The sequence below is a fragment of the Numida meleagris genome, chromosome 1 (assembly GCF_002078875.1).
Source record: "Numida meleagris isolate 19003 breed g44 Domestic line chromosome 1, NumMel1.0, whole genome shotgun sequence".
Taxonomy (NCBI): domain Eukaryota; kingdom Metazoa; phylum Chordata; class Aves; order Galliformes; family Numididae; genus Numida; species Numida meleagris.
In genome coordinates, this window is record NC_034409.1 from 9,316,302 (window position 1) to 9,333,066 (window position 16,765).

The 16,765-nt window shown below is 39.6% G+C and overlaps 1 protein-coding gene across 1 annotated transcript in view; it reads left to right on the top strand.

The window, feature by feature from the left end:
- SEMA3E (semaphorin 3E) overlaps positions 1-16,329 on the top strand; it is a 137,119-nt gene extending 120,790 nt beyond the window's left edge. Inside the window, exons 13-17 of the mRNA XM_021384726.1 lie at positions 471-512; positions 3,622-3,788; positions 10,189-10,256; positions 10,766-10,905; positions 13,065-16,329. Coding sequence (XP_021240401.1) covers positions 471-512; positions 3,622-3,788; positions 10,189-10,256; positions 10,766-10,905; positions 13,065-13,517 — 870 coding nt within the window. The 3' untranslated portion in view covers positions 13,518-16,329. The remainder of the gene's footprint in view (positions 1-470; positions 513-3,621; positions 3,789-10,188; positions 10,257-10,765; positions 10,906-13,064) is intronic.

Consider the following 16,765-nt stretch of genomic DNA (forward strand, 5'->3'; position numbering starts at 1 on the left):
AAAAAAAAGTCTTTTTCAATAAACTCATTAGGAGCTATGTTTTGCCATTGCTCCAGGAAATCTGAACAGAGGATGGAGTAGAGTGCAAGAAGGAAGTCCTCTTATTTTTATCTTATCTTCAATTCCTGTTTTGTTATAAAGAATGATCCACTAATCACCCTCATGTAGGACAAAAGTGGTTCAGTGGTGGCAAAAGCTAATGTTGTGTTTGACAGGGAACCTGTAGTGCTCCTGTGGCTCTGCTAATCCTGAATTAAGTGTTGGCTGGTTGTTTTTAAATAAACTCTTTTAAAGCAGTGCTTCCCAAGACCACAGTTTCCTCACATCTTTTTGTAGGATCAGAACTTAGAAAAAATCAAAGTATCTAGCACTGATGAACACAAGTAAACATCAACACTATTTTGCCTAATTTATTGTCATAGCAAAACCACATTATTTTCTTCTAAGCAAGAATATTTCCTATTTTCTAGGTGCCAATTCCTATTATTTCCATGGAAATCTCTTCAAAAAGGGTAAGCAATGAGTTTCACATGCAAAAATTGTGACTCAAATGTAATAAAGCTATAAACTTTAGATAGATAGATAGATAGATAGATGAGATATAGCTGTACATAACCTCTAACAAGATCCGGTCTGATAACAGTCAATCCTTTTGTAATGCAAATTCTGGTTCTGTTCCTTTATGAAGCATTTATGTTTTCCAATTCTAAGATTAAATCTGTTAAATCAGACTCTGTGTTTTACATGTATTGTTCACACAAAAACAAGTGAAAAAGGAATTTGATCCATGAGTTACTGGCAGAGTAATTGTAACAGGGATTAGCTTGGTGGATATGACAACACAAGGAAAAGCTCCTTGCTGATAAATGCATATAGACTTCAGCCCCATGGCAATATAAGTTCTAAAAGAGCCTTACTGGATGTCCCATATATTCACTTGCCAATTAAGACAGAGCTGCTTGGATCTGACTCCCTTCAGAGTTTCTGCTAGTCTCTCCTAATACAAACAATTAAGTTATTATTCTTGTAAATAGATACTCTTCTGTACCCTATCATAGATATGGATATATCTCAGGATGGAGCCTTATAAACATCCCAGGGTGCTTATTTCTTAATGTAGACAACTATTTCAGTATAGGCGCACAGAAATACAGTGAAACAAAACTAACAAAGAAGTAAGATTGCATTAATAGGAGGTGTGATTGTGCCCCAAAGATCATTTTTGTTTTGGTGGCTAGTCAACTTGTATTTTTTTTGTAGTTAATGTAGAAAGACAAACTCCTCTGATAATGATTTGGGTGAGAATCCTAACTTAAATTTTTTTCTGAATTATTTCCTGGATCAATTTATTTTTTCCATAGACTTTGAAAGGAGCTCTGGAGACTAGGCTGCCTAACATTACAACTAAGTGAATGTTATGTAGAATCACAGAATAGTTTGAGTTGGAAGGGAGTTTGGAAAAAGAAGTATCATTTCAGATGTTTGCTTATTTGCTCTCAGTGAAATGTCATAGTAAATGGATTGTGCTGGAAGAGTGAGAAGAAAATGCTATGCTAAAAGGAAAGTAGCCTGCCTCCATTACACCCAATTCCCAAGAGGGGTGCTAACTCTACAAATTCAAGAAGCACCTGGAAATTATGGAGAGAATAGTAGAAGAGTTGCCAAAACAATTCAGTAGTTCAAGAATAAACCTTCCTGCAGGAAGTAAAAGCAGCTCTACTTTTTCAACATATCAGAGAGAACAGGGAGAGACAATTGGGCATCCAGACATAGAATTTTACCCAAATAGTGACTTGCTGTTGAAGCAGAGGAGGGGGAAGGCTTTGGACATCGATTTCAAAGCAGTGTAAGTCAATTCAGATTTCTGAATATAGACAAATTTAATATAGAAATAGCATGCAGTTTCCTGATACTAAGGAAAATTAAATGTTGGAATGTGTGTACAGGGCTGGCATAAAGTCATTTTGTTTCTAATATAAGATTTGTGCGCAGAAGTATAATTTAGTTAGTTTTATGTGAAAAAAAGTTATGCAATTTCTCTACCCAAGCATTTTTCCTAGTCTCCTTTACTGTGGAGTTTGTGAGCCTATAGAGATCTCTTTGCTAGGTTTGTTTCAACAACCTTGTAACATTCACCAGTCTTCACTATGTCAGTGATACAATAAAATATCTTGTTTCAGGCTTGAGCTGTTTATCTTTGTGGCTAGGAGAGAACGTTCTTCTTTGATGTTCTGTTTGCTAGATATCGGATGCTTTCTGCTCTCCTCTGATGAACCAAGACGTACAGTAGAGCTTACTCTTTTTAACAGATGAAAGAGAAAATTCCATTTATTACGTGTAATCGAATGTGCTGTTCATGTCTTCTGGGGCAGTCATGTAGCAGCCTTGGCAGACAAGAAAGAATTTCCCTCTAACAAGGATCGTAGGTTTAGTTATCAGATTGAGTTCCTGTTTATCTGTATTATCTCAGCTAAAGTCTTCAAACATTGCTGTTACCAGCCTCTCCTGGTCTCTTGCACTGGCATTTCTGAGAGTTAAAATCAGTGACCTAAAAAGATAGAGGAGGTGTAATCAGGGACAAGAATGAACTATTTGGATAAAATTTCATGGTTTGTGGTAGGCGGGACAGGTTAAATGAGCTAACTGCATTTTCCAGCTTTAAACAATTTTAAAATATAGCATTCTGAAAGCCTGTATTATGTTTGGCCATTTGGATAAGCCCAGTCTAGAGTTCCTAAGGAATCCTTTTTCTGACTGGCAAAACCATGGAAGCAAGCCATGCAAAAGCATTTCCTATTGCAGTGCACACTGCATATTTCTGTGTTCAGTCCATTTTCATTCACCAGTAACAAGATTTTTCTCAAATCCCTGTAAACTCAAGCTATTCTTTTCTGAATTTATTATCCCAGCAACTTCTGAATCAGATTGATCATATTTCATTTGCTTTGTAAAGGAAAATTAAGTGAACTTAGATGACTCAAGCACTCTTAGCATTAATGCTGAGGGAAAAAATAATGTAAAAAAGATAAAGTGTGACCAGTTAATTTATAAGAAAAGACTGTACAGTAGTAGAAAAAAATATCTATGTCCTTTGCACCGAGGGATTATATAAATCATAGTGCTACTGTGCATTTGTATATATTTGTATACATATTGTATGTATATAGCGACATCAAGAGGTAAATGTATCTGATAGCTCCAGTTTGAAGGTTGAGATTGCTTGTAACTTTTTCAAATATGATCTTCTCTGATTAGTATTTTATGTCAAGCTTTTTTTGCAGATTGGGTAGGTGACAGAAGTGTAAGGAGGAAGGCACTGGAAACGACCTTAAGGAAGAAATGTAAAACTCTCTGTTTAAACTCAAAGCTTACAAAACTGAAACTTCAAAAGCAAGGAAATGCCAAACCATATTTGTTCATTCTAATTTCCTTCTGTTCCTCCATCCTCATGTACAAGAGTTTAGACTGTTGTCAGTTTTCCTGCAGAGTAACTCTGCCTCCCTCAGGGCACAGGCTGGATGCACAACAAGGCTGAAAATGATATTTCATTAAAACTCCAGTTGTTACAGAAGTTATATTGGAAGTTCTAGCAATTTAATCATATGTGATATATTTTTCCAGCAACAGCTCTACGTTGGAACTGAGTCAGTCGTAGCACAAGTGAAGTTCCACCAGTGTGACATGTACGGCACAGCCTGTGCCGACTGCTGCCTGGCTCGAGATCCCTACTGTGCTTGGGATGGCATCTCTTGCTCCCGGTACTACCCCACGGGAATGCAGGCAAAGAGGTGAGAACTGCTTCTTTCTGTGAAATCTGTTTTCATAGAATCATAGAATGGCCTGGGTTGAAAAGGACCTCAAAGATCATCGAGTTTCAAGCCCCCTGCTGAGTGCAGGGTTGCCAACCACTAGACCAGGCTGCCCAGAGCCATGTCCAGCCTGGCCTTGAATGCCTCCAGGGATGGGGCATCCACAAGCTCCCTGGGCAACCTGTTCCAGTGCGTCACCACCCTCTGTGTGAAAAACTTCCTCCTAATATCTAAACTAAATCTCCCCTGTCTCAGTTTAAGACCATTCCCCCTTGTCCTATCGCTATCCACCCTTGTGAACAATTGTTCCCCTCCTGTGTATACGCTCCCTTCAAGTATTGGAAGGCCACAATGAGGTTTCCCGGAGCCTTCTCTTCTCCAAACTAAACAAGCCCAGTTCCCTCAACCTTTCCTCATAGGAGAGGTGCTCCACCCCTCTGATCATCTTGGTCGCCCTCCTCTGAACTCTTTCCAAGAGCTCCACGTCCTTCTTGTGCTGGGGCCCCCAAGCCTGGATGCAGTACTCCAGATGGGGCCTCACAAGAGCTGAGTAGAGGGGGACCACCACCTCCCTCTCCCTGCTGGCCACTCCTCTTTTAATGCAGCCCAGAACATAGTTGGCCTTCCGGGCTGCTGTTTTGTTAAATAGCCTTACAAAGGTTCCTAATGCACTGAAGGATTGTTATGACAGATGAAGCCCAAAGTTTTGAACTAAATGAATACTATGGACAATTTACATGAACAAACCATAGACCATGGGAATTATATAGGAATGGATATATATCAAAAAGCAAGATAGGTCATGGTAATTAGTAAGGATGTGTAGAAACTGTGGGACCTGAGCACAGTGGTGTGGGATAAGGGGTGGATATTGTCTTAATTTCATCTGAGACAGAATTGTTTTCTTCTGAGTGTCAGATATAATGCTATGTTTTGTTGTAGGACAAAAACAATGTTGATGACACACCAATGTTTATAGTTGCTGCTAAGCAGTGTTGTTCAGAATCAATGCCATTCTCAGCGAAGGGTCCAAGGGACTGGGAGGGAACAGAATTAGGACAGCTGACTTGAACTGGCCAAAGGGATATTCCATACCATGTGACATCATGTGGAAGGAGTTTTGAAGGGGGCGGAAGTTCATATCGCTCTCTTCCACTGCTCGGAGGGCTGTCTGGGCATCACTTGTTATATACATATATATATATATATATATATTTGTCATAACCATTATCATTTTCCTTTTTTCTATCTTAGTAAATAGTTTTATCTCAATCCATGAGTTCTACTTTGTTTTTTCAATTCCTTCCCTCATCCCACTGGGAAGGGGGGGAATGAGCGAACAACTGTGTGGTGCTCAGCCACCTGCCAGGTTAAACCACAATGGGCATAAACTGCATTACCAAGAATATTTTATGTAAGAAACATAGTTATTATTATGACTACTTAGTTATTTGAAGAAACTTTTAAACAAACCTCAATTTCCTCTTATTTCTTTTGGTCAGCATGGAAAAGATGGATGTTTCATTCTTTATAACATCAGGGACTTATTTTGGCAGTATTTATATAGTGAAGATATTGCAAAACAATAACATATTCAATAGAATTTTGGGGAAAAAAAAAAGGAAAAAAAAAAGAAGAAGAATCTGGTAGCCACACAATTCCAGTAGTAAAAGTAGGATGTCTGCAAAAGCTGAGGTTAGGTGAATTTATAAAGTTGGATTGTTCTGGAGGCATGAATCTAACTTGGGTGCTTTAACAACCCCTGGGCAGACTTATCTCCATTCCCAATTGCTTATTCATGGCTTCTGGCCTTCACAAGAATGATTTCCTATATACCTATCATCTTACTCTTCCTCTCAAACCCGAGTTCTCTAATTCAGCTACAAAAATACCTGATCAAACACATAAAACATGTATAATTTAATCCAGACCTTTTCACAGCACGTCTAAAATATAACGAAAGCAGGAATTGTTGGATAATGTGGCTTTTTCAGTAGTGAGCATTAAAAAGTCAAAATGAGAAATACAGCCAAGGATAGCATATTTAAAAATCTCCTGGAGTTATTACTCTGGGGGACACGTTAAACCAAGTAGGAAAGCTACGCCACTTTTACAGGATTATATAGTCTTCTCACGTCTCTTGCAAGCAGCCCTATGGGAGCACATAGGCTCTGGTTTCCTGCTCCATGTGAGAAGACGTTGGCCCCAGATTAAGAAAGATGAGCAGATAGGCCAAGCAGATTTATGTCCTACAGTGCATATATAAATTGGGTTATTGTAATTTTAATGCTTATGGGTTAGTTTTCTAATATGTAAATACCATCTGGGGAAGAGGGTAAGGGGTAAAAGCTTTCCTACCAGCCTGCTTAGGCTGCACCCACATTTGTGTTGTTCTGCAGGCTGTTTATAGTCCATGAAAAGATAAGAGAAACTTGCTCACTCCTTAACTCAGTTGCACATTTTTAGCATACTTCTCACCTAAGACAACTTCCAGAGTAGCAGCCCCTAAATTCCCTGACAGATGCATTTATCCAGGGTTCAATGATATGGGCAGCACCCCAGGCACCTTCCTGTGCCTTACTTCCCTAGCATTCATCAGGTCAGTCTCTAAAAGAAGAAAATACTTCTCTTATCACCCTCCTGCTCTCAAGATAAGAGCTGCAGCAGTGGAGAAGGGATTTACACTCAACTGAATGTTCTCAAGGTCTGTAAAACTTGTTTAACATGTTAAGAGTTTGGGGAACAGCCAGCCACAACTGGAGAATGGATAGTATTTGTTCACTTTAACTCGTACCAAAAGCTCAGAACATCTTAACAGTTATGAGCTTGTAAGAAATGTGCAGTAGATGGCAAGGCAAGGAGTGCTCCTCAGGACACATGTACAGAAGTTGTTTAAGCTACCTTCTGCTGGGATCCAGGTGGAGCCATTGCTAGGGAGGGCAGCTCTCATGAGACAACATGGAGTTTTCTTCTTCTCAGTTATGAGTTATTGCTTTCTCAGGTGATAACCTTGGTATTGCTCTAGACACAACTGACACCACACCCCAGAGCAGATGCCTCTTAATTGCTTAGCCTTGGCTTAGAGTCTGGCTTAGACTTTTGCGCAAGTTGTGTAGGGTGGGCTTCTGAATTGTAAGAGCAGCCCTTGCTAGTGCAGTTAAGAGCACTAAAAGCTCTCTTTTAATTCCTGTCCTATTGGTGTTGAACTGAAGCGGAGATGCACAGTATATCCTGCTCCCATTGGTTCATATGCTGTCTGCTTTAGACCTTAATGCCTGCAAGGTATAACAAGTGTTTAGAGAAGTATGGAAAACTGTAAACTAAGGCACATGCAGGATATAGAGAACTGCAGCAGAAATTTAAAAAAAAAAAACAAACACAAAACACATAACCAACCCCTTGCTTGGCAGCTGGTACTAATTTGTTTAATTTTGAAAGCCTATATTTCAATTCCTTGCAAATGCATAGTCTGTATAATTAATTAAATATGGACTAATTAACTAAATAAAGACTTAGAAACTGAGCCAAAAGTCCCATATCCCAGTGCTGGCATTGCAGAATACTACAATGTCACAGTTAGTTACAGGTGAGCAGCTCTGGCATACTGCAGATATTTTAGATGCCAAAAGGAAATTATTTTGCATTCAACTTCAATGAAACATTCTTTGGAAAGCAGAGAGTTCCAGGATTTAAATCACTGCTTTAGTTCAATGTTACCTCAGTAATCCGATTTAGGCAGGTTCAGTTTTTATCCAAACAAGCACTAAATTCCACTGACGAACTTCTTCACTACGCCAACAAAATGTCCGGGCTGAAATAGGGTTGGATCTTAAAACAAACTCCGTTCACCTTGTGTAGATCGGCTAACCTTAACGCACAAACACGCAGCTCCCTGCTGCGCACTAACGGCCGCCGGCCGCCAGGGGGAGCCATAGTGCGGGGCTGCGCGCTGCGGCCGGGCCAGCCCCGAGGCTGCGCTGAGCGATGGCAGCCCGGGTGCCGCTGTACTTCAGTGAGTACGGAGCCTCGTGTGTAGAGCATACAATCCTAAGTGTGTTTCCTGAGTCTCCGTATGGCTGCTGGATGTGCTTTCACAGCACCAATCATGCTGATAGGCGAAAGAATATTTTAAGCGTTCAATTGTCTTTTAAGTTTCTACTTAAATTGCCTTAAAAAATATCTTAAATTGCCTTGCCTTAAATTATATGCTGTCTTTTGAGTAAAATGCTTTGCAGAGTAAGGATCCAGGTGCTAACTTCAATGTCTCTGTTGTAACATTTTGTTCTGCACATGAAAACTCAGTCTACTGCTTTATGTCTTCAAGCTGCAATGAAGCCTTTTCTCTCTGGATCTTTTTGGCTTTGCCTAATTTATCCCAGGGAAAATGGTAGAGCAACGTGAGGGTGATGGTGCTGATGACTGTATTCTCTTCCTGCAGATAGTTTTTACTAACAGTTACAGGTTACACATCCATGTACTCAGTACCTGTCCTAGTCACTGAAAATTGTCCTTGTAATATTTTATCTCAGTTTGTGTGGTAGTTTATTGTTCATGGAATTCTGAATGAAATGATTACCAAGAAAAAAATAACAAATACAATGCTTATGTCAGTGTTTGTGAAATAACATTTATCTCCCAGCGTCTTGGTGTGTTTCAGCTCTGCTCCCCATTCCTTCCTATTCTTGAAACAGCAGTAAAGTGAAGGCACAGGTAAATGTATCTTCCCTTGTCTCCACCAGAATGCCACCAAATATTTATTTCTCCTGAATGGTTCCAACAGCTGGAGAAATATTGTATTTTACAGGACTAGGATTTTTTTAGATCATGGGGAAGAGTACTTGGTACGTGCCTGCTAACTGTTCTTTTCCTACTAAACAGTGCTGCCTCACAGCAGTGAGGTTTTCTTGTTTGTTTGTTTTTTCAAGGCTAATGTCAATGGTATTTATGCATATTTGTGCAAGAGAATGTGCCTTCTGAATACTCTATATACACAGATATGGAAAGCTGGTAGCACTGTTATTCAACACTAACACTTAACAGAGTTATCAGTAAGCAGAGCTACCACATCCATACATTAAAATGAAAAATCCTAGCAAAATTAAAGCTCTGTTGCAGTCTCTGAATATCAGCGTCTGTTTAGAAACATGCATGTATTTTTAGCACCTAGTCTGCCTGGAAGTCTCCATGTTGTTCCTGCTGAATTTGCAAATTCCACTGAAAAAGTGATGGCTAAACATTGGCTCTGATACTCTGAATATCATTAAAGACTAAAGCTGTTCTGTTGGTCCTCCAGTACCCCTAGATCAAAAGTCAGTTTGAGTGACAGAACTCAGAAAATAGTCACTATCTACTTGTAGTTTGGAAATATGATGAGTAACAGCCATGAGTAAAATCTAGCATAGAACAATGTAGGTCACTCCAATATAATTTCCATGGAGATACAAAGAGCACAGTAACACTATTTGATAGAGCAAATTCTTAGCTACAAAACACACTTTTTCAACAGTCACCACCATTAGCTATGGATTTTTGCCAGCAATGAACAGGAGCCTGCATGCCACACTTGTAAAAATCTGCACTAGCAGGGGTCACCCACTGTTTCACAGCTGCTTTCACAGCATTGTTGCTAGGAAAATGTTGCCCACACAAACCATCTTTCTTCATCCTGAACAAGTGGAAGTCAGAAGGCACCAAATCTGGACTATACAGTGGGTGGGGTAGGACAATCCAGCCATGACTGGCAGTGTGCTCCCCAGTCTTCAAACTGGAATGGGGCCTGGCATTATCATGCTGTAGGAGAAAGGTTGTCTTCTTCTCTGGCCTGACTCTGGAAGTTTGAGCATCGCAATGTAGTGGTCAGAATTGATGGTTTGTCAGGGTTGCAGGAAATATGGAAGGATCAGCCCTTTCCTGTCCCAAAAGACAGTGCATGTGACATTACCCGCTGAGAGCTGCATCTTAAATGTTTTCTTCAATGGGGAATTCAGATGTTGCTGCTCCATGGATTCTCATTTTAACTTTGACTTGTGGTGGTGACACCACTTCTCATCACTAGTGATGATGCAGTCCAGGAAACTCGCCTTCAGCCTCATATTGGTTCAAGAGGTCCTGACAAACTTGATTATGATGTTCCTGTGAATATTCACAGGGCCCATCTGGTGCAAACTTTGCAATATTTTAACATTTTTACGGATGCAATCATTGGTATGTTGAGATGAGATAAAATAGCAGTGCATACATGAGTATCTTTCTCAACAGTGCTAAATTTTTAGGAACCAAGATTTAGCTGTTTATGTTTTCAATGAATACCTCTTCATTATACACCAACAACCTGCATGCTAAACACATTTTCTCAAAAAACTCAATTTTTCCTCTCCAGACGCTTCCGCAGACAAGACGTGCGACATGGAAATGCAGCTCAGCAGTGCTTTGGCCAGCAATTCATTGGTAATCTACTCACACCTTTACAAATTGTTAGCAAATGCCTGGCACAGAAAGTACAGATTTTGCCAAAAGGCAGAAGGCTATACATTGTCATTTTTATTCAGAAGAAATGATATTTAATTTGTAGTTGTACTTGAGCATATATGGTATCCTTCTCTTTAACTGACTGAAAATCAAATAAATGAACAACTCATAAGAAACAGCCACAAGCAAATAGCAGTGTGAAGGGCTGAGATCTGTTTCTCTGTGTATAATCTTAGCAGAATCATGGCCCAATTTGCTCCACTTGTTCTATGTCCATATTCTGTGAGAGGCTGAGATGATGGGAAAATTCACTAAATAAGCCAGACCTTCACCAGGCACTACTTAGCAATAACTATATGGTTGGATATAGATTAAATTTCAGTCTTAAAAGTAACTCTAACCTGAAGTCAGAAGGTGGCAAGCACTGTCAGAAACAAACTGACATATATATATGATGTATTTTTTTAAAACCTTTCTTTTCCTTCCAGGAGAAGTCCTGGAGAAGACCGAGGAGCGACTGATTTATGGAATAGAATACAACAGCACCCTTCTGGAGTGCACCCCTCGGACCTTACAGGCAAAAGTAATCTGGTTTGTCCAGCGAGCCCATGAAACTAAGAAGGAAGAGGTAACTATCGTTAAATCCTAATCTTTTAATTAGTTAAATTGGTTAGGAATATTGCATCTTTACTGAAAGGCCAGTCATCAGTTGCTGAAATGTGCGTGAGTATAAGGGAAGATCATGATGTTCATCTGTGTCATTATGCTCCGCTGAGATAATAGACCTGGTAATTTCTTCTGGTGTACAAGTTCAGTATCTTGAAATTGAATAACTGTATAAGTATTTGAAATGTAGCTAAACTTGTTAAGGTCTCAAAACAAAAGGGAATCTACCACTTCTCTTGATATGTTATTACAGAGGTGAAGAGTATACATACTACTCCCAGAGTTAGTCTTGCTTAGCATCTGTTAATTCTTGCTGTCTCACCCATTACATCACAAAGCCTTCTGAAAATGGATGTTGGTGATTCTCTGCTTCTTTTACTTGATAGAGTTGTAGATGTCCCTGTTCATCGCAGGCGAGTTGGACCAGATGGCTTTTAAAGGTCCCTTCCAACTCAAACAGTTCTATGATTCTATGGTAATTCTATACTTCATAACTGTTACCATACTTAATTCTCTGATACCTCCATGATACACATCAGTGTAGCTAACCCTGTTTAGTATATGGGAGCACATAGGAGAAAAGCCTCAGACTATCACAGGGTATGATTGGTTTCCTTACTGCCTAGCAGCTGGGCTCTGCTGCAAACATGAGTCCCCAGCTCATCCATAGACATCTTCAGACTGAATCTGAGGAGTGAGATTCATTGGATAGTGAATGCGGGCATAAAGACATCTAAGTCGGTGCTAGTCTTTGTGCGCTGTCGTCAATGTCAGTGCAACTTTTGTTGCAGGTATAACCCATAGTATCATCTCATGTTAAACTAGACATTTTCATTTGGTCATTGACTAGGTAAGCCATTGAATACAAAGGTAAACAAGGATGCCACATGCAGCTGTAGATATCTGAAATGAAGTGGGTGACCACTTTTATGGTGACATAAAGCACATTTCTTCCTGAAGTTTCATCCTAGTCTCAGACTCCCACCTGGTTCTTCACATTTGGTGTTTCCCCATGTATTTTCCTTGAAGATCCCAATCCATTAATTGTAATTATTCTTACAGTAAAAGGACCTGGTCTTTCACAGTCTTTTGTGAAACCTGAGGATTTTTTACCCAGCACCTCACATACTAAGCAACAGAAGTGTAAATTCAGACTCTAACCTTTCAGTACATTTTTATACTACTAAGATGAATTTATTTTAATGCTTTCCCCTAATATTTATTCCGTTTTACATGAAAAATTCTGTAGTCATTAGAAAAAGATGATCCCAAGCAGAGAGAAGCACTTCTCGCTAATACTCAGCATCTTACTGTTAAATAGAAAGATGAGGATTCTATTCTGCTGAGCATTTCTGCTGGCTGGATTGGACAACTCTGTGCTCCCTGCATGCTAGCATCTCTGAATGCCCTGTATTTAGTAACTTGGTTCTCAGAAGCTGCAGGGGGAATTCCAACACCAAACTCAGAACTTAGGCTTCAAGATCACAGTGGTCCTACAGTTAGATCTCTGGTTGGACTTTAGGAAGAACTTCTCTGAAGGAGTGGTCAGGTGCTGGAACTGCCTGCCCAGGAAGGTGATGGAACCTAAACATTTCTTGTTTAGATGTTGTACTGAGGGACATGGTTTAGTGGGAAATATTGGTGATAGGTGGATGGTTGGACTGGATGATCTTGGAGATTGTTTCCAACCTTGGTGATTCTATGATCTAAAAACGTCTGTGAGTGCTGCTTCAAAAACATTTGACAATGTAAAAGAGCATTCACAGGGATAGTTGCGGCAGGTCAGCTGGCAAAAGCCCGCTTGTTTTCCATCCAGAAGTTTATTTGCATGTTTCAACCTAACCTCCCTCTGTGATTTAGCCACAAATGACTAACCCATGCTGGGAAAGCAGAAAACTGTCTGCTCCACTGTCTGTTCTGCCATGCTTGCCAGATTCTGTAGACTGCTTTCCTTTCACTGCTCAACTTCTTCTTTACTTCAAGTAAATATTTTATTTACTTACAAACTCTGAGTTAAAGGGTCTTGGATCTTTAATCTGCCACTCAACATTTAATATTATATTCCTGAAAGTATATTTCAGAAAAAAATCTCTCCTCTATCCAACAATCTCTTTTTTTCAGGTGAAGACAGATGACAGAATAATCAAAATGGACCTTGGCCTCCTATTTCTGAAGCTGCATCGACTGGATGCAGGGACTTACTTTTGTCAGACAGTGGAACACAGCATAGTTCACACCATTAGAAGAATCACTCTGGAAATAGTCGAGGAAGAACGTGTAGATGAAATGTTCAATAAAGACTATGAGGAGGAGATACCTCACAAAATGCCATGCCCAGTGCAGAGCAACATACCTCAGGTATCAAAACCATGGTACAAGGAATTTCTTCAACTGATAGGTTACAGCAACTTCCAGAGGGTGGAGGAATACTGTGAAAAAGTCTGGTGTACGGATAAGAAGAGAAAAAAGCTGAAAATGTCTCCATCCAAGTGGAAATATGCCAATCCTCAGGAGAAGAAGGCAAGGATCAGGCCGGAGCACTACCGGTTGCCCAGGAACATAGCTGACTCTTGATGGACAAAATCCATCTGCTGTTTCTGGGCAAAATTTTATTTGGACTTAAGTAAGAGGGCAAAATCAGTTTGGTTTTGGTAAATGAAACAGGTTTATATGTATAAAATATCAGGACTGAAAACAAATATGCTATGGTAAGTTATACCGTACACTCATGATGACTGTTTAGAAGCATTTTACACAAAATCTTATCTGTTTCTAAGTAGGTCAATACAATCAGTTTTGCATTAGGGAGGGTGTGACAATCTTCAGACTTTGAGTGCTCGAATCATTTTCCTGTGTGGACCATGCTTGTGCTGTATATTGTTGCATATGATGGCATATTTAAGTAAATTCAAATAGCTAAGCATTCATGAGTGGGTATAGAACACATATCTTTCCTTACTTTCACAAGTTTCTCATGCTTCTGAAAGCAGCATGTCTTAAGATCTTTCATTTTGATTATGACCAGTCCAAATTCATCACTGAGAGCAGTGAGATATGTTAATATGATGTCCTGCTATTTCTAAAGATAATGAAGGGAAACTCTATTTACTTCCACTGTTATTTGTCTCCTCAGTTATTTATGAAGCACAGTGTACTGTCATGGCTAAATAATATTACCTAGTAACTTAATGTAAGTCAAATGCATGCTGAGAACACAAACAGAATGAAATTCTTCAACACATCTATACAAAATGTTGGAATAATGCTTTAGATAGAAAACAAGTCTATCTTGTCTCTAATAATGGACATTGCCTTAATACCAACACAAATTAAGGGAGTGCCCTCTTGTGGCAAAACAAAGTAAATCTGATAGTATACATTTTCGGAAGAAATGTGTATAGCTGAGAAGTATTCCTAGGTCCACAGCTGGTTTGTTTTCAGCATACACTTCTTATCTCCATGTGCCAAATCCACAGATTTAGAAGGTAGTGTTGGAAGTCACTCATCCTGGAAAAACAGCATTTAAAGTAATACTTCATGTCATTAAGGTACTTTTTGGATAAAATGCAGTAATACAAAGTTAGGAAGAAGACTGAAACAAGAACAGTGTTATGCAGCTGTTTTTCTATAGTACCACAATCTGATCCTGGCAAACTTTCCTGATATGTGATCTCTGGTCAAAAGAGCTGCTTTGCTGTTCTTGTGCTTGATACTAGGATAGGAGACCAAAGGAGTAAGCCTCTTACAATCTAAGACTTTCAAGACTTTTTTTTTTTTTAATGAAAAAATGCTTTTCTTTGAGCACAAGAAACCAGCTGCATAAAATCCAGAAAATCTCGTTGTTCACTGCTTGGAAAATCTGATGTTACAAAATGGGCCGGTTTTATAGAAATAAATAAATAAATAAATAAATTAGTGGAAAGATAGGGAAATTATAAACGCAAATGAGTTAAAAATGAGTTAACTCCTCAAACAGAAACATGATGTCAGTAGAATAAATAGACAAGCTGTTACAGATTCTGATGCTGCCTAAGAAAATATACAAAGGATTCACTAACCACAATGAGGTTCGTGTACAGCTTCAACTTCTAATCAGAAAACAGAATTTTGAATTAATGAGCATTAACATCCTGGGGAACAGACATTTGCTAGCTTTGCTGTGCTGACAAATTTTGCCATGGGTGCTGATGCAGTGCCCTCCAAGCGCTGTGTGAGAGAGTCTCAGAGAAGGAGCAGGGATCTTTGCTGTGCCCCTCTGGAAACTGACTGTCCCAGGCTTTGGAAAGAACCTTTGCACGCACTACCAGCAAGTGCTCTCATAACAGCAGATAAGCCTTTCCATCAGCCAGTTATCTTAAGGAAAACAATTTATCAGGAAGTTTGCACTTCGTGAAGCTAGATAACCTGTCTGAGAGATGGGAGTGGACACTGTGCATTGCCTTGCATGAATGTGCGTGGTTGCTAACTTTGATCTAATACAGTAGACTAGCTAAATTCACTTTTCAGTGACAGTTTAATGGAACTTAGCTGCAGTTAGGATCTCTGTTTATTTACAGCTACATGGAAAGTTCTAAAGCTCTATGCTTTAGCTCTTTAGCTCTAAAGACTATGGCAGAGAGAACACAGAATAAGCATCCCTAATTTATATTTAATCCACTTTACAATTTACCTCGGCATCCCTGACTGGAAAACTGCTAAAACACCACTGATATCTTCTGATGAATTATGGAGCCCACCTCTTTTCAATAGTAATGGGAGTTATATTTTACTTTTTTTTTTCTTCCTGATTCTTAGTATCTGCTGCCAAATGTACATTTAATAGACTGTTAGAAAAGAGCAGCAGTATCTCAGCCTGATGGAACAAATATGACTTTATGACTCATTCTCTGAGATTTCAGGTAGAAATCATGTGATATGCAAATCAGGATTCCTGATTTAATATGAGTATGTATTTTAGCTCCCCATCCCTTAGTGGTTACATATGGAGAATTCCATTAAATTTTTATTAAAAGTTTAAATTTCTAGGTCACACCTTGCAACTTCCCTGGTTGACTGAGAAGTCACAACTAAAAGATCTTGTTTAGAGTGCTACAGCATCTATGGAAGAAGAGAAAGACTGACAGTAATGTGTTTTGGAAGGATATGCACAAATGTACTTATACACGATGTTATTTAAAATGCTTCTTTGTATATATGGGAGGCATTGTCTGCTTCTTTTCATTATGAGTTTGATGTATTTTGTATGTGCATGAAGTGGTCAAGTTACAAATATAATTAAGAACCATATTTGGCTGACATCATTTGTATTATTTCTCGTAATTCACTTTTACCAGACAGTATGATCATGTGCATATCATGTGCATGATCATGAGTAGATTCTGCTTGGGGCAGAGTGGCTGGAAGATTGTGTGGAGGAAACGGACCTGGGGTGTTGGGCGATGCTCGGCTGAGCATGAGCCAGCAATGTGCCCAGGTGGCCAAGAAGGCCAATGGCATCTTGGCTTGTATCAGAAATAGTGCTGCCAGTAGGAGTAGGGAAGTCATTGTCCCTCTGTACTCAGCACTGGTGAGGCCACACCTCGAGTACTGTGTCCAGTTTTGGGCCCCTCACTGCAAGAAAGACATTGAGGCCCTGGAGCGTGTTCAGAGGAGGGTGACGAAGCTGGTGAGAGGTCTGGAGCACAGGCCTGATGAGGAGCGGCTGAGGAAGCTGGGATTGTTCAGTCTGGAGAAGAGGAGGCTCAGGGGAGGCCTCATTGCTCTCTATAACTACCCGAAGGGAGGTTGTAGTGAGCTGGGGGTCAGCCTCTTCTCTCTTGTAA